General features: G+C 39.6%; 2 protein-coding genes across 2 annotated transcripts; one reads left to right on the top strand and one right to left on the bottom strand.

Annotated features, from left to right (window-relative positions):
- Positions 1-10,733: 10,733 nt before the first annotated feature.
- Positions 10,734-13,910, top strand: LOC137735382 (receptor-like protein EIX2). Its single transcript, XM_068474806.2, has one exon. It carries the CDS (start codon positions 10,785-10,787, stop codon positions 13,782-13,784), a length of 3,000 nt encoding a protein of 999 aa, XP_068330907.2. The 5' UTR covers positions 10,734-10,784; the 3' UTR covers positions 13,785-13,910.
- Positions 13,911-15,755: 1,845 nt separating this feature from the next.
- Positions 15,756-18,409, bottom strand: LOC137733762 (MATH domain and coiled-coil domain-containing protein At3g58210). The gene is made up of 4 exons (XM_068472942.2): positions 18,189-18,409; positions 17,944-18,086; positions 17,667-17,824; positions 15,756-16,817 (listed from the first exon to the last, which is right to left on the bottom strand). Exons 2-4 carry the CDS (start codon positions 18,069-18,071, stop codon positions 15,916-15,918), a joined length of 1,188 nt encoding a protein of 395 aa, XP_068329043.2. The 5' UTR covers positions 18,072-18,086; positions 18,189-18,409; the 3' UTR covers positions 15,756-15,915.
- Positions 18,410-18,789: the final 380 nt, after the last annotated feature.

The raw sequence follows: 18,789 nt of genomic DNA, 5'->3' as shown, positions 1-18,789 counted from the left end.
TCTTGCAATTTACCTTTTACCATGTCTGATCCTATCAATTGGTACCAGAACTAGAGATCCACCGCGGCTCTAAAGTTTGGACCCGTCGATCCTACACTTCCAGCGCCGTGGACGAGTGTGATTGATGATTCCAGTGGTATGATGTTCTATTGGAATCCAAAAACCAATGTTTCTCAGTATGAACATCCAAAACCACCTCCACCTCATCCTCCTCCCGATCACTACCACATTCCATTCGAGTATAAACCCACCAGGGATCTCCTTATGAACTCGACTTGGGTCCCGATTCGAAAGTGCATACAGCTCCTACAGCAGGAAATGTCTTTAGCATGGTCAGAGGTGTTCGCCATACATCTCCAAAAACGTCGCTTAAATCGGCTCGAGCAAAGCATAAACTTGCAGTGGGTTCTCATGTGAGGATGAAAAGGAAGGCTCCGTCCGTGAGTTCTTGCCAAAGACGACAACGAGATCCCATGTTTCTGTTGTTCTTTGCTACTCCATCATTATCGTTGGTACCTTTACCACAGACACAAGAACAAACTTCTCCAACGAATAGGAGCACACACACACCCATTGCAATCCGAAAGGGAACAGACAAACACATGCAAGTTGCACTTCGACGGCGACTGGACCCCAAAACAGTGGCCATGGTAGATCCTGCACCATCAGGTCAGGTCTTATGACTGCACCAGAAGACGACGAAGATAGTGTCAGGTCACAAGCGGGCCGACAAGTTCAAGGTCCTAAGCCAATCTTCCGAGTTCGACAACGTCGTGTGAAGTGGAAACTCTTCAACAAGGGTCGCTCATCCGGACCAAGCACAGATGATATTTGCTATTCTGATGTTACAGCAGAGCAAGGGCAAGGGTATCATCAGTTTCAATTTGATGTTCTCAGTCTTGTCGGAGATCAACCTTGGGTTCCCCATGCAATCCAGATGTTTGATGGAATGCCAAAAAGAAGAATTAAGGACCCAATGCCTAATTTTCTCACCTTGGACCTTATGGAATAATTTAAGTCTGGTTTGGCTATTAATGAGTATACAAGCTGTGCTTTGCGAGCTTTAAGGGAAATACGAATGTTGAGGTTTCCGTTTGATGAGGGAGGGGTTCTACGAGAACTACAGATTGTCAAGGATGTGTTTAGGCAACTGTGTCAGTTGACAGAAACAAGTATTAAAATTGTTTCGGATCAATTGAGCATTGTGGACATTACACTTTTGTCTCCTGTAAGGCTAGAGCTCTCTCTCTTGGCTTTCGAACGGAGCAATTTACATATTACAAGACCACCAATCTTGATTCTTACAGCAGTGTTTCTGCCCCTTGAAGATTTTTCTATTATTTGTAGACATTTCCAAATAGTCTCGAGCAAGGAAAATATGGTGTACCACTTCAAGCCAGTTGAGAAATTCATGGAAATATTTGAGAACGTGTGGATAAGCTGGATAACACAACTTATTGGTATGCATCACAAAGGTGCGCTGAACATGGAATCTCTCATGAAGTTACAGATGCTTTTACCATTCACAGGAGTTATGTTTAAGTACATGAATCCAATGGCAGCCACCTATATTAGTTCTGAAAATCAAAGACATGTTTTTCTTTTCTTTCGTATTGATTTCATTGTTTTGAGAACTGCTTCTGACAAGTATTGGGATAGTGAGGAATATGTAACATGGTGCCACTTCAATGTTGCATGTAACGTCGATCTTATGGCAGATGTTTTTATGACTCATACAACTCATGTTCTTTTAATGGAGAGGTATTTTTCTGGTCCTGCTACTTCTATGTCTCCTACTCATGTTCAGCCTCCAGTGACCACTTTTGTTCATGGTTTGGTTTTTCACCTTCGTAAGCATGAATTAGATAATGTCTCTGTGGGGATGATAGCTCAAGTTGCTGCCACCTTTCGTTATTGGTTGAATGTGAATGTTTTGTTTATTGCCAAATGGGTTGAGAAACAGATAGCTTTCGTGTCATTGTTCACATGGAGTGAAGTGTTGAGCAGAAATTTTGTTGTAGCTGATCTTTTTTATCATCATGCCAAAGTGCGAGTTACCTTGGCAAATATGAGAGCCATACTAGAATTTGGAAGATGGTTTTCTCTGGTGTACACAGAAATTATTATTAATGGCTGGAAATTGTATTATGTTCGATGTGAATGTAACCATAACACTCTTCTGATTGCTTTAGCTTTGGTGAACATGATCCATATTCTTTATGGGGAAAGAATACAAACATTACTTTCACGAGGTGGACAGGGGTCAAACAACACAGAGTGGAAGAGAAATGCTTATCTGATCCACTTATTCACCTATGCAGTCCAGAGTAATGAGTCGGCTGTAATATGGTTCCTCACTAGTGATAGTTCATCTGCAGCTTGGATCAGACATGTTTGCTCTGTTGTAGACCAGATGACAAATCCCTTTGATGGTGTGCAAAAATGTTTCGATTATTGGAAGAGTCTTGCTGATTTAGCACTCTTTTTGCAGCAATGCTCTACTTCAGGAACTATCAAGGCATTCAATCATCCATGGAATCTCTCAACTGGTGGGAGATCTCTTCGACATTTTCTGGTGTATTGCAGAACAACAATTGGCCTTCACTCACTAAGCTTGAGGTCTTCTTATTCGCTAAGTTTTGGGTCTGCAATTTATGGGCGCATTTGTTTATGAGCACCAACAGTGATCTCACTGTCCGCAGTGCTACAAGTTGGATTGACCAACTAATGGGAGTTACTGAGCCTAAAAATCTGAATGCCAATATTCGAAGTTGTCTACTCTTGACCATAATTACTGAGACTCGGGTACCAGCTGCACAAAATGCAGAAAACCATTTGGACAACAATTGTCATTCTTTTTGGGGTACTAGACTGCAATTCATTCACTTACAATGGGGTATTGGTCATCTTTAATACAATCTATTTACCACCGGAGTTGGTGGTCGGTGATGCAACAAAGCTGATTGTTCTCTTGCTCAATGCTGTCAAGATTAGTGTGCTCCAACTCTTTTATTCCATCTCAAAGTATTTGTATTGGAAGAAGCACGGCAAGGAACGTGCACAAACAGCACAGCAAGGAACGTGCACAGACAGCACAGCAAGGAACGTGCAAGGATACAGCACAGCAAGGAACGTGCAAGGATACAGCACAATAAGGAACGTGCAAGGATACAGCACAGCAAGCTTTTGGGTAAAGGAAAGACAGCAGGAAAGGAATGTGCATGTGCATGTGTGCTGTCCGATTCAAGTGTGTAGGGTGTAAAGCTTTTAGCTTTCTTTGTATTGTGTATAAGTATGCCTTCCCATAAGGCTTTCTATGATATGAAAGATATTACAATTATCAATATGGTATCAGAGCAGGAAAAATAACCTGCTTCTGCATCATCTTATCCATGTCGTTCGCATTCGCGCCGAAAGAATTAACAAGATCGGCGAAGAACCGGAGAAAAATGGGGAGAGAGCTGCCATGCACGACAGCTCCGCCTGACCCAAGTGCCATCAGAACGTAATCCAACCCATCAGCGAATCTGAAGAGTTCCTTGAACTGAACTGCAGGTAAAGACTCCGGCTTTTCTCCACCGTCGCCGCCGTCGGTGGAGTCCTTTTTGGGCTCGGAGCTCTCCATTTTTGTTGCCTTCAGGGGAGTTGAGGTTGGTGTAAGTGGGTCTTTCAATGTCGAGAGACTTGCGGCAGATGTCGTAGATGACTTCGTTGTCGAGGATAACCGACACATCGGTGTGCTCCAAGAGGGAATGAGTGGAAAGCACGTTGTTGTATGGCTCAACGACGGAGGTTGAGACCTGAGGAGACGGGTAGACTGTGAACCCAAGAGCAGAGAGCCGAGGCCAGAGCCGGTTCCACCTCCAACGGCGTGGAACACTAGAAAACCTTGAAGCCCCGTACAGTTATCAGCAAGCTTTCGGATTCGATCAAGGCAAAGATCAACAATCTCCTTCCCAATTGTTGGAACACCAGGGGTTTGATGGGTTTGCTGGTGGATTGGTTTTAAAAGGATCGGCATCATCAGACAGCAGCTACGAATTTTTTTTGTTTCATATACAAAAACAAAAAAAAAAAAAAAAAAGAGAAAAATTCTTTCTTTATTCTTATAGGTCTTTATATGGCGGAAGAGAATTCTTATTCGTTTGGAGATTCCCAGATACCTTCCTCCTCAACCGTGTCTGAGGTGGATGTCAATCCAAATCAAAGATTAAGCTCGGTCTTGTTAAATGAGTTTAATTACTTACCTTGGTCGAGAGCAGTGAGTCTTGCCCTAGGTGGAAGGTCCAAGCTAGGGTTCATAAATGGAAGCATCGAAGTTCCTGATGTTTCTTCACCAACTTATGAAATCTGGCTTTGCAAGGATCAGCTAGTTATGTCATGGCTCATAAATTCCATGGAACGTAAACTAGCTGAAATATTCAGTTATTCTGAATCATCATTCAAACTATGGGAGACAGTCAAGGAGATGAATGGCAGCCAGAACAATGCTGCACGTGTGTTTCAATTGAAGAAGAACATTTCCAACATACAACAAGAAGGAAAGCCTTTTGTTCAACTTCTAGGCAGCATGAAGAGCATGTGGAATGGCTGGAAATGTATCGGCCTCACACAACTGAGGCGTCTTTACTACTGAAAAGGGCAGAAGAAGACAAGATATTCCAACTCTTGTCAAGTCTCGATTCAGGATACGAAGACCTACGAAGCCACATACTCATGAACCCCGAACTACCTTCCTTCACCAGCGTATGTGCAACAATCCAACGTGAAGAAGTACGAAGGAAAGTCATGAACACTGGCACAAAGACCAGTGTAACTGAAGCAAGGGCTTATCTAGCCAACGAAAGAAAATACAAAGTGAAGAATCCACACTTAAAGTGCCAACACTGCAACTATACTGGTCACGTTAATGAGACATGCTGGATTTTACATCCAGAATTAAAGCCAGAGTTCATGAAGGATAACAAGGGCTCACAAAGACTGAACCGTGCACCACATAGAGCCAACAATGCAACTACCTCAACCTCTCATAGGTCTGATGCACTCAAGAGCTTCACTGCAAATCCAGCTGCACTCATAAATGATTTTGCAGTGTATCTTCAAAGCAAGAAAGAAAGGATTAAGAATGACCAAACGGTCGGCTTTGAAGATGGAAATTCAATAGCTTTGCTAGGCAAGTTTACTGGATTTCTGACAGAAACACAACACATGGCCCAAGATGACATGCAAGGTATCATGACTGCTTTTAAAACTGCTCTTAATGTAAATATGATGCATGATTTGTGGATTGTTGATTCGGGTGCCACAGATCATATGACCAACCATGTTTCTAAGTTTCACAAGTTTGAAAAATTTTCAAAACCGTCTCAAGTCTCAACTGCCAATGGCGAGAGGTCTAAGGTTTTAGGGAAGGGAAATATCAACTTAATATCGGACAAAATTGAGTCAGTAGCCTTATTTGTTCCTTCTTTTCCATTTCAACTTCTATCTGTGGGAAAAATCACCAATACCTTAAATTGTTTGGCCATTTTCTCTCCTCACAATGTCATTTTTCAGGATTGCCTCACCAAGAAGACGATTGGTGAAGGGTTTTACCTAGATGGCCTCTATTACATATCAAAAAACAGTCCCAGAGGATTTCAAGCCAAGTCCAGTCCATCCCAAGATAGTCAATTGTGGCATCAACGTTTAGCTCATCCTTCCCAACCTGTTTTGTCTTCCTTGTTTCCAAACTTAGGTAATGATTTAATTTCGTGTGAAACATGTCATTTGTCTAAAGCCACCAGATTGTCTTTTACCTCATCCTTATCTAGGACTAGTAAAGTTTTCGAACTAGTTCACTCAGATGTATGGGGACCAATGCTTGAATCTTTTGATGGTTATAAGTATTATGTAACTTTTGTCGATGATTTCTCTAGAGCCACATGGTTGTACCTTTTAAAGTCTAAGAGTGAAGTGATTGAAGTTTTTAAGGATTTTCACAATCTTGTTAAGAACCATTTTTCCTCTCAAATTCAAACCTTAAGATCTGACAATGGCACCGAATATATGTCCCATATCATGTCATTATATTTGAGCAAGCATGGTATCATGCATCAAACAAGTTGTGTCGGCACACCTCAACAAAATGGTGTAGCTGAAGGGAAAAATCGTGACATTCTGGAAAAAACGAGAGCATTAATGTTAAAAATGAATGTACCAAAGAGATTTTGGTCACAAGGAGTCATGGCGGCTGTGTACATCATCAATAGACTTCCTAGCCGAGTCTTGGGGTTTAAATCTCCACTTGAAGTCATGAAAGGAAGAAAAATCGACCTTTCACATCTTAGAGTCTTTGGCTGTGTCTGTTTTGTTCATATACAGTCACACCATCGAGATAAGTTGGACCCTAGAGCTCTCAAATGTATTTTTCTTGGTTATTCATCAACACAAAAAGGATATAAGTGCTATGATGCTCAACTCAGAAAAATAATTGTATCTAAAGATGTACGATTCCATGAAGCTAACCCTTTTTTCAGCAAATCACATGAAGCCACAAGTCAGGGGAAGTGCATCTTAGACCTAATTCCTCTACCAAGAATCTGTACTTCTACACCTCCCATTGAAGTCAATAATGAAGGTACTCATCCTGATAATTCTGTGCATGATGATGACTCGGTGCATGATGATGACAACGGCAACATAGAAAATCCTCAAGGTGTGGATGACAATTTGAACGAGGATGAGACAAACCTCCTAGTACCTCGACGCAATCCTCGGCGTGATAGACAACCTCCCACAAGGTTTCAAGATTTTGTCACATATAAACCGAGGCATCCAATTTCAAATTACGTGTCGTATCAAAAGGTAACTCCATCTCATGCTGCCTTTCTTAACAACATTTCAAGTCACAGTGAGCCTCAAAACTTTTATGAGGCTAATAATCAAGTTGTGTGGAAAGAAGCAATGAGAGATGAACTCAAAGCACTAGACCAACACAAAACCTGGAGCATCACCAAACTTCCACAAGGAAAAAAGGCAGTGGGCTGTAAGTGGATCTATAAGATCAAGTTTAATTCTGATGGTTCGATTGAGAGGCATAAAGCCAGGCTGGTGGCTCGAGGATTCACTCAAACATTTGAGGTGGATTACAAGGAAACATTTGCTCCTGTTGCAAAAATGAACTCAGTAAGGGTTCTATTGTCTGTTGCCGTCAATAAAGGTTTGTCTATGTACCAAATGGACGTGAAGAACGCCTTTCTACATGGTGATCTTGAAGAAGAAGTCTATATGAGATTGCCACCAGGACACCCTCAAAGCCAAGAGCCTAATTTAGTGTGTAAGTTACATAAGTCAATTTATGGACTGAAGCAATCACCACGTGCTTGGTATGCAAAACTAAGTACCGTTCTTCATAGCATTGGTTTCAAAAGGAGTAATGCAGATTCATCATTATTTGTTCGCACAAGAGCTGCAAGCAAATTAGTTGTGTTGATATATGTGGATGACTTAATAATTACAGGTGATAATGCTGCTGAAATCACCACACTCAAAGAGTCACTTCAACAACAATTTGCGGTTAAAGATCTTGGGGTGTTGAAGTATTTTCTTGGAATCGAAATGGCATCTTCTTACAAGGGACTATTTCTTAATCAACGAAAGTACGTCATGGACCTACTTAAAGATGCCAATATGAGTGATGCCAAGCCTGCACTTACCCCTCTTGATAGCAAGCTCAAGCTTGACTTGGGAGGCACGCCACTCTCGGATATCAGCTTATATCAGAGGCTTGTCGGCAAGCTGATCTACCTAACGATCACCAGACCAGACATCTCACATTCAGTAAGTATTGCCAGTCAGTTCATGCACTCTCCCACCATCGAGCATCTGAACCTTGTCAAAAGAATCTTACGTTACTTAAAAGGTTCTGTTGGTCGTGGCATTCTCATGGCAAAGAATGACAACACTCAAATCATGGGGTACTATGATGCTGATTGGGCAGGAAACGCAATCGATCGCAAGTCCACCACTGATTATTGTACCTTTGTTGGTGGAAACCTGGTCACGTGGAAGAGCAAGAAACAAACTGTCATCGCAAGATCAAGTGCCGAAGCTGAATATCGTGCAATGGCCTCAACCGCGTGTGAGCTGATATGGCTAAAAGGACTTTTATGTGACTTAGGTGTGTTCACAGCTCAACCAATGACCTTATTTTGTGACAACCAGGCTGCCATGCACATAGCATCAAACCCCGTCTTTCATGAGAGGACGAAGCATATTGAAGTCGACTGTCACTATGTCCATGAACAAGTACAGTCGCAGGTGATTCAGACATATTATGTAAAAAGCTTCGATCAACTGGCTGATATATTCACCAAACCTCTGGCTTCTCATCAGTTTCAAAGACTCCTCTCCAAGCTTGGATCCATCAACCTACTGGATCCAGCTTGATGGGGAGTATTGGAAGAAGCACGGCAAGGAACGTGCACAGACAGCACAGCAAGGAACGTGCACAGACAGCACAGCAAGGAACGTGCATGGATACAGCACAGCAAGGAACGTGCAAGGATACAGCACAACAAGGAACATGCAAGGATACAGCACATCAAGCTTTTGGGTAAAGGAAAGACAACAGGAAAGGAATGTGCATGTGCATGTGTGCTGTCCAATTCAAGTGTGTAGGGTGTAAAGCTTTCAACTTTCTTTGTATTGTGTATAAGTATGCCTTCCCATAAGGCTTTCTATGATATGAAAGATATTACAATTATCAATAATTTGGCAAATCTGCATGATTTCATTTTGGCAGGATATGAGTTAATGATCTTTCTTTTTTGGGTGAACACACTGAAAAAGTTTTGGAAGGACATGGTTCGTGATTTAAAGACCATACAAAAGCTAATACTGCACATGAGTATAGTACACAATTGGACAAATTGGATGGCCTCTTTCCCGACTGCTGCTTGCGTCTTTCTCAGTTTGAGAGGCTTGAGGACAGGCCTCATCTTAAGGGGTGGGATGGATGCGACTCTAACCTATTGAGCTTTGGTTATAACTAGTTAGACCACCTATTGTCATTACTATCCATTAGGCTCATTACTTAGGTAATACTATTAGGCTCATCCATATCTCAAATCCTAGCTATCTTTGGATGTATTTAAACCCTTTTATGATGAAAAGAGACTATAAATGAAGATATGAATTTCATTTGATTTCCTTTTCCATTTCCTGCATTTACTTTCTTGCAATTTACCTTTTACCATATCTGATCCTAGCAGGTGGTGGTGAAGAAGAGGAACCACTGTAACCCATCTGATCAGTGCTTCCCGAGGTAGAAGAAGGTGGCTGCTATCTTCACAAATTCCCAAATTTTCAGGTAATTTAATTTAATTTAAAGGAAACTAATAAAAAGAATTTAAAAGTTTTGAGTTTTAATGATAGGGACAAAATAAATGATAAAATGAATAGTCCCAAGATTAATTTTTTAGTGTAAAAATATGGTTTTTTTGTTAAAATAAACAGTGTGGACTTTTCGTTAAAACTTCCTTAATTTAATTTAATTTAATTGGATGGAATTGGAAACAAAGAACACATCGAAACGAAACGCTGCATTTTGGTGGGTTGAGGAATCGGAATTGGGATGGTCTGAGAGGGGTGAGGATCTGAAGGTTGAGTGCGGGTGCGTGTGGCCGAGGAAGAAGTCAGAAAGGTGTAAAATTATTCGGGTAGTTTTTTTTAATTTTAAAATTTTTAAGTTTTTAAATTTTAAATTTAAATTTTTAAGTTTTTAAATTTTAAATTTAATTTTTTTTTTTTTTTAATTTACATGGGCTCATATTGACATGTGACGTCTAGTCAGTGTTTATGTAATCGTCACGTCATCAGTTAACAGAGATTTTGATGAAAAACTTAACGGATCTATGAAAGTGTCGTAGAATTATGATTTTAGATATCAAATTGAGACGAAAAAAACTTGATGTATCAAATGTTGAAAATCAATGAACTTCAAAATAGTAAACTGAGATTAACCCATAATTTTAATATTATAAGAATGCCCTTGAACCATGAACGTTTAGTGGGGAGAAATTGAAAGTTGAAATAAAAGGATAACGACATAAGAAAAAGGATAAAGTTCAAAGAATATTGTGATCAAGTTTGGAACTTAGTTGAAAGTTCAATGGAAAGATTAGTGGAAAATGCACATTCAGACCAACTTCAAAGAATGCACGGAGAAGAAGACTAAATTTTCTAACAAAAAAAATCAAAACAAATTATAAATTATTAATAAAAATATTAATTTAGCATCAGACTGCCGGCCACTCCTCACACACCATTAGCTAATTATCAACAAATAAATCATTTACAATTAGACAATTATTGATTGCCATTGAACAAGACTCGTGAATTCTAAGTCTAAGTCAATGCCTTTGCTGCCTTTTTTTTTTTTAATTCAAAACCCACGTCCCAATCAAAGACTTTGGTGCCCAAAACGTATAGGATTGTTGTCCTATTATTCTGTCTATTAGTCTATCTAGTACAGACTTTGGTTGAGCTTTACAGTGGGGAATAAGATTTTCTCCCCTTCTCTTTTCATCTCCTTTCATTATCTTCTCTCACACTCTTTATTTTATCTTTTTCTTTTTATAAAATATTAACGTACCTTAACCATAACCGTTCAAATAGAATGGAAGAGAAAAGGGAGAAAAAAAAAGAGAGAAAATCTTACTCTTTATAATAAACAAGTTGTAAAATAGGTTGAAGACTTTGAAAATTTGGAAGTTGGGAGGCATCATCTTAATCATAAATTCATGTATTGTGCTAAGAAGCTATCTCCACCAAAGCAAAGAGAACCTTGTACGATAATGGCTAGCTTTGCAACTTACTTATTCAACCCTTCTTCTCACCTCAAAATGGCTCACTATTTGCTCCTCTGGTTTTTGGCCTCTTCATATCTGCACACTAGTGTGAACTCATGCATCGACGAAGAAAGACGTGCGCTTCTCGCCTTCAAAGAAGACGTCACTGATCCTTCCGGGAGGCTTTCTTCGTGGGTTGGACTTGACTGCTGTCAGTGGAAGGGAATTTCATGCAACAACATCACGGGTCGTGTTGAAATGATGAATCTCCAGAATGCGTATATGTATACGCTTTCTGCTTTTGATGGAGAGTGGGACGAGATGGAGTACTCTTCTTTGGGTGGTAAGGTAAATCCTTCTTTGCTTAGCTTAAAACATTTGAATTACCTAGACCTAAGCAGGAATGATTTTCGGGGGATTTCCATTCCCGAGTTCTTTGGTCAGATTAAAAGTTTGAGGTATCTCAATCTCTCATCTGCTTCATTTGGAGGAGAGATTCCACCTCATCTTGGTAATTTGCCAAACTTGAACTATCTTGACCTTAGCGAAGAATCTGAATACGTCATGCTTGAACTCCCTTCCGAAAACCTGAATTGGCTTTATCGTCTCTCTTCCCTAAAGTACCTCAACCTCAAAGGATTGGACCTCAGCAACACCGGGGTAAGTTGGCTAAATGTTGTCAACATGCTTCCTTTCCTAGTAGAGTTACATTTGTCATCATGCCAAATTCAAAGCCTTCCACCACTTTCACCAGGAAATATTAGCCTTGCATCACTTTTGATCCTTGATGTGTCATACAACAATTTGACGTTTCCGTTTCCTGAATGGTTTTTCAATCTGGCTAACCTCAGAAAACTTGATTTAAGCGGAAATTCTTTGAGTGGTCCCCTTCCAAGTGAATTTGAAAGCCTCAAATCACTTGAACACCTTGACTTATCTTTCAATAGCCTTGAGGGTCAAGTTCCGAAACTTGGGAATTTTTGCAATCTAAAGATCTTAAATCTTGCACAAAACCAATTTGATGGGGGGATTCAAGAGCTTTTGGATGGTTTATCAAGTTGTCCCAATAGTGTTTTAGAGTCACTCGATTTGTCTTCTAATATGTTGAATGGCCAATTGCCTGCCTCTTTAGGGATGCTACCCAATTTGAAGTTTCTTACCCTCTACAATAATAAAATGAATGGGTCAATTCCTGAAAGTTTAGGGCAACTCTCTCAGCTAGTTCACCTCGATCTATCGTTCAATCCGTGGGAAGGCTTTTTAACTGAATCCCATTTCATAAATCTCACAAGATTGAAATACTTTGCAGTAGGCAGTGTACTTCCACAGCCAACTCTACCTATTCCCCTCACTTTTAAAGTGTCTTATGATTGGGTTCCTCCTTTCATGCTTCACAAAATTATCATTGGCTGCTGTAAAGTAGGTCCTACCTTTGGGTTATGGCTGCAGTCTCAAACTGAACTCCTTTTTGTCAAACTTCATGCTACTGGAATCTTGGATTCCATACCCGGGGACTGGTTCTTGAAGATATCTTCCCAAGCTCAGTACTTGGATTTATCTTACAACCAAATCCATGGAAAACTGCCACTCCAATTGAAATTCCCATGTGCACTGGTTTTGGATTTGAGTCATAACCAATTTGATGGGCCATTACCACTTTGGTCGGGTGACAATGTGGTTCGATTTAGGCTTGAAGTCAATTCATTTTCCGGGCCAATCCCATGGAATTTGGACCAAAAGTTTCCCAAATTGGAATCACTCTATCTTGCAGAAAATCATTTGAACGGTACCATTCCGCCCTCCATTTGCAACATGAGAAACTTGTTAGTCCTTTCTCTAAGAAGCAATCAGTTATCTGGAGAATTCCCCCGAGAATGGAGTTTGTTGCCTGACATATTGATTCTAGATGCTGCATACAACAATCTCTCAGGCAAGCTTCCTAGTTCAATGGGTGCCTCGGGTTCTCTTTTCATGTTGAAGATGAACAACAATAATCTCGAAGGTGAGATTCCTCTTTCCTTGGAAAACTGCACTTCTTTGAGGAACATTGATCTTGGGGACAATAAATTTACTGGGAAAATACCTTCATGGATAGGATTGAATGCGCCGCTTGTGTCAATCCTAAGACTGAGGTCGAATTTTCTAAGTGGACATATCCCACAACAGTTGTGTAATCTCGAGAACCTCCACATCTTAGACCTTGCTCTCAACAGCTTTTCAGGGACCATTCCCAAGTGCCTGAATAATGTCACTGCTCTGAAAGTTGCTTATTACAGTGCTTATAACATATATCTGGAGTACGATCAACAAACAACAGTGATGAAAGGAAGAGCACTCCAGTATAACACATCTCTGATGTTTGTAAAAAGCATTGATCTTTCTGTGAACAAACTTGAAGGTGAAATCCCTGAAGAAATAGGCACCCTCGTCCTGCTGACCAACTTGAACTTATCAATGAATCAATTAAGTGGAGACATTCCCTTGGAGATTGGAAAGTTGGTGCTGCTCCAAAATCTTGATCTCTCGCTCAACCAACTTTCGGGACAGATTCCTCAGAGCATTTCGTACTTGACCTTCTTGTCCAACTTGAATCTATCGTATAACAACTTGAGTGGTAGAATTCCTTTGGGCAATCAGCTGCAAACACTGCCCGAATCCACTTACGAGGGCAACCCGTTACTTTGCGGGTTTCCTCTTTCTATTGCATGCTCGGAAGCTGGCAATCCGACAACCAAGGATCCAAAAGACAATGACAATGAGGATGGACATGATGAGTTGTGGTTCTTTGTTAGCTCTACACTCGGCTTTATTGTAGGCTTTTGGAGCGTTTGTGGCACATTGTTTCTGAAGAAGTCATGGAGGCATGCTTATTTTCGATGGTTTGATGCCATCAAGGATAAGGCAATGTTAGCAATTGCAGTGAAAGTGGCTCGTTTTCAAGGGAACTTATGATTGAATAGTTCTTGAAATTAAAGTATTTGAATATGTTTGTAATAAGTTATAATTACATTTTAAGTTTTAACAATACGTCCGAGTTTCTTGTATGCAAGAAATTATCAATAAATTCTGAATGGAGTATATCCTAGTGTTTGTTTTGCAAGGATTTCGACCTAATGCAACAACCAAAAGAGATTCATATATTTTTTTTACTTAAAAAAAAAAAAATCGGTGAGGGTCTTATTATATTAAAAAAGAAAGTTACACCTCATTAGGGTGTCATGTTTAATTGTTTCATATTAATTGAAGTGGGTTTACGGTTTAATATTTAGGGTTGTTTTAAATAACAACCTTAACATTTTTTGTTTAACTAATTCATTATCATGGTTCAACATTAACCTCATTTATATAGGTTTAGACCCTTTAAGGGAAGAGATTTCTATTTTTTTTTTTTTTTTTACAAAAGGATTAGTTATGGGACCTACTTCATATCGAACTTCAACAATTCGAATCGTCTTTGTAAGTCTCGATTCCTAGATCATCCTTGCAAAAAATTCAATTCAGTCCGAAACTATTTTCCAATTTAATTGTCACGATAAAATTTTAATATTTTTTTAACATAGTGTTGTAAATTTCTTTGAACTCAATTAGATACCTCATATATTTTTGATTTGACTAATGTTTTACGAGAATGGTCTTTGAGGTGGAACTTCTATTTCAACTAATTGTAATGATACATGGCTTTGAGATGGTGATGGTATTTATAGGATTAGGAGCAGATCTTAATTAAGAAACATAATATTAGGTTTATGCACACATAATATTAGGTTAAAATTTAATTTCCTTTCCAATCCACATTTTTGAATAATTAACGAGATTTGACAAATAAAGTTTTGAATAATTTGTATTTAAAATCTTAGTAAAATTGCCACTTAGTATTACGGTCTAGTGATATTCTTTTCTACTAAGATTTTAATGTCAAATGATTCAAAACCGTATTTTTATTAAATCTTATTCAAAACTGTGGATGGAAAGCAAAACCTAATACTATGTGTGCATGAATGAATCTAATATTATGTTTCTTGATTAAGATATGTTCCTAATCCTATAAATACCGTCACAATCTCAGAGCCATATGTAGCATTACAATCATTTGAAATCGAAAGTAAATAGAAATGGTCCGTTGTTATCTCTCCCTCATTACCAAGAACTTAATCGTTGCAGTATCCATTACCATCTTCTTCTTTTCACTCGGTATGTAGTCACTATATATGTTTGACCTTTAAATTTCTTGCACTTTTCCTCTCTTAAGCACCAAATTAAATTCCTATTACTTATGTCAATTTTCCAATTGTTCTTCAGTAAGCGCCGAACTACAGTGTTAGAGAAAATGTGAAGATCTTCCTGATTAAAAAGTAATAATATCTATGACATCTTCTTATTTTATTTTATTTTTTTTCTTTTTCATGCAACGATATTCTGCTTTAAAAATAAGACATAAATATTCTACTTTAATGGGAGGATATATTCGACTTTAACATCTTATTTTAGTTTTATCTACCAAAGTCCGCACCTTGTGATCGCATTTGAGTTTACCAATGACATGATCACCCAACCATAAGCAACAATGAAAAAGAAAAAGAGAGTGGATGTGGTTTTGTACTAAAAAATGATATTATTATATGATAATTAAATAGGATATTGTTGTGCATGATAAATTAGGCAAGTTGGTCTAAACCGGCTTTTGGTTGGTTAAAATTGAATAGAGACCGAGCCTTCATTGCAACGGTTGGGAAGGGGAGGTCCTCGGGGTGTGATTCGAAATATTTTGGGTGAGTTTGTGCTGCTTTTAATCGCAGCCTCTCCCATCTTACTACTCCCGTATGTGGTCGTAACGTAATTGGTTAGCGCTAGTAAAAGAGTTGGGACTTTATTTGGTTTGATAAACCTCCCGATATTGAGCTCAAGTGAACGAATTCTCCAAAAGAAGAAAAAACAAACAATTTCTGCTTGCTATGATATTCTTGAAATACCGTAAAATACTGAAACACAACTGGAATGCAAGTACATCATACATTATATTTTGCAATGAGCTGCAAATATTGCACACCACTTTTAATATCAATGAGATGTTTCTCAAATAAGGTCAATGCCGCCCATAACCTAACTTCCTGTTCATATCGGTGTCACCGAAGCCTTTTTCTACCTTTGCCAAGTCTCTTTTTGCTACTTCTAGATCCACCTCTGCAACCGCTAGCCTCGCCCTTAGCCTCTTCACTTCAATCTCCAACGCATCCACATCCTCTCTCTGCTTTTTAACTATCCCCGCCCTTTCCACAAGCTTCTTCACATCCAGAGCAGCTTGCACATAAGGTTCCAGCCAACCCAAGTCAAATTTGAAAGTCTCAAGCTCCTCCCACAGAAGTTGAACGTGTTCACAGGTGTCTGGGGTCATGTCCCTCACCTTCGTAGTCTTCAGAAAATGTAAAACTCGACCTAAAGCTGTGAATGCCCATTCAATATACGTACGGCTTCTCTTCTTCTGGCACTCAATCAACGAGGGATGCCACAAACAAACTTCCTCTAGCAGTGGAACAAAAGCTTTCTCTATTTTCCCTAAACCCCTAAAATCCATGAGCTTACCAGCTGGTGTGGGGGGCACTTCCTCGTGTCCCTTGACTAAGGAAGGGTTAACAGGGACATCAGTAGGCTTAATGCAAACTTCTCCGGAACTTGGTGCATCCGGGAAAGCAAGCACCTGTTCCGATTTCACATTTGCTTGCACCTGTTCAGATGTACGCGTTGTAACTGGTAATGAGAGTGGAAATTGCACAGAATCCACACTTGAATGTTCCGACTCTCTGGGTGCAGAACTGTCAGTTCCTTGGTCTCCGAAATTCTTTATGTCCACCTTACGGACTGCAACCTTGGCTTCAATAACACATTTATCATTGCAAACAAACTGTTCTCCGTCAAAAAAATCGCTTTGAGGCATGAATGACGTGAATCCCCAGTCACTCTCACTTGCATTGAACTTGTGTTTAGTCTCTGTAAATTCAAAACATGAAGGATCACAGAAACACAATTAATAAAGTATTTGTAACAAACCAAGAACTAATAAAAAAACAACAAAGGAAGCTTATGATGAAATTGAGGTTCCACCATAAAACCAATTGGCAATATGGGGAGTAGCCCAAGATCATATAAGCACATAGCAAACCTTGTCCCTCACCGATGTGGGACAACTCTCATCAGCTTATTCCTAATTTTAACACAACCAAACCCAAGTCCATATATACATGTAGAGTTATTCAAGCACGTAAGAGGAAACATAGAATTTCCTTCTGATCTTAACTATCGGATGAATCCAAGGGTCTCAAAGTTGCATATTTTCTACAAAAGAAACCTCCCTTCTATAGATCCTTGGAACGTTAAAGTCACAATTTTTCTCTCTAATTAATGCTTTTCTGATAACGAAAAGAACCAAAATTGCATACTTCCTCTAGTTTAGTTTTTCCCTCAAGTCCGTGATTCCAAACAAGTGTAAAACTTTTAACTACACCCGAAGACCACATCCTAAAATGAGCTTACTTCTATTTGCAAACAAAGTTAAATTCTAACCATTTGTTTTGGAACAAAAAAACAAAAAAAAAACAAAAAAAAAACGAAAATATGACAATCAGGTTCCCATTTGCGATCATAAAAAATAATCAATCTACAGGAGGAAGTGTGAGACTGAATCAAACCAAAGCCTCCATTACCGGATGCAAGAATCGCAATTTCCGTTTCATAAATTAACCACATCCAAGCTGAATTGAGCACAAAATGAAACGAAAACAGACAAAAAAACGCAATCGTAACTGCGAAATCAACCCAAATGAACGATAGAGAAAATACCCTTTGTTATCGACATGTTGCTGCTCAGCTGATTGACCACAGTCAAGCTGAATTGGGCATACCTAGTCCACAGATATGGCAAGTCCGAAGCATCTACAACCTCCAAATACATGGACAACTGCTCTACGTTGTTCCCTTTCAAATATACAAGGATCCGCCTGATCAAAGCAAACAATAAAATCAATCAATCCCTAAACCAACAACAATTCATCTCAAAACTCACACAACCTCGACGGATTTGAATATTAGCAGGAGGGGATGCACAAAATTAAATTACCATTTCCAATCACCGACGAGGAAAACCTCAGAATAATGCTTCTGGGTTGTCACCTTAGAGACGTTCTTGATTGTCCATGTGAATGACTTGGTGACAAGCTCGCCTGCCAGTTGCTGCTTATCCTCCATCGTTGATGATCCAAGCTACGCAAGCCATAAACAGGAAACAAAAATCACCATCGATATCATTAGCAACGATTATCACACAACAGAGACTAATTTACAGGATCAAGAACTCAGGCATACCTTCCAATCGACGATTCAGAGTTCGCAGAGGGAGAGAGGAGGACTTATATGCAAGTCAAATGCCAAGCAGAGGCAATTGATGTCGGTTACTTTATATCAGGAAACTTTTTGGACGGCAGATATTTTGAAGGAAGGATTTCAAAGATGCGGTGGCAAAATTAATTTTAACGTATATTTATAATAAAAGGTGGGGACAGGAGAAGGACTTATAGGCGTTGTATCGTATGAGTTCATTATTACACTAACGTGTTACATTCAAGGTTCTAAGAGCACTTCTTTCGAGGGTGGGATAGGCTGGCACACAGCCAAAAAAATAACCCGACATCTAGGGAACTCTCTTCAACCAGGCGAATTACTTGGCACCCAGTCCAAGCTGGTCTCCAGGCCAGCCCAAAATTGACAGACCTTGGGACCGGCCCATCTGACGCCACGTTAATGCCAGCGTGACGTCGACCACCTTTATTATTTTTTTTTTTGTGCCAAAGAGGGAGTTGTTGTGGATGCTGAGGAGTGGAGTTGGTTGAGGCTATTGAGAGGGAAGGAGCCACGGAGGGAGAAGGACGGGAGGACGAAGCGGACGATGAAGAGGTGTGGAGATGCA

Source organism: Pyrus communis, chromosome 7 (assembly GCF_041283825.1).
Source record: "Pyrus communis isolate YQ-2024b chromosome 7, ASM4128382v1, whole genome shotgun sequence".
NCBI lineage: Eukaryota > Viridiplantae > Streptophyta > Magnoliopsida > Rosales > Rosaceae > Pyrus > Pyrus communis.
The sequence above is the reverse complement of the archived record's forward strand: the minus strand, read 5'-3'. Positions and strand labels throughout refer to the sequence as shown.

Excerpts from the sequence above, each read along its gene's own strand:
- LOC137735382 (XM_068474806.2), top strand. The coding sequence starts at position 10,785 with ATGTATTGTGCTAAGAAGCTATCTCCACCAAAGCAAAGAGAACCTTGT.
- LOC137733762 (XM_068472942.2), bottom strand. The coding sequence starts at position 18,071 with ATGGAGGATAAGCAGCAACTGGCAGGCGAGCTTGTCACCAAGTCATTC. Across the intron at positions 17,825-17,943 it reads CTCGTCGGTGATTGGAAATG|GCGGATCCTTGTATATTTGA; the intron begins GTAATTTAATTT and ends TGCTTTGATCAG. Across the intron at positions 16,818-17,666 it reads CAACATGTCGATAACAAAGG|AGACTAAACACAAGTTCAAT; the intron begins GTATTTTCTCTA and ends TTGAATTTACAG.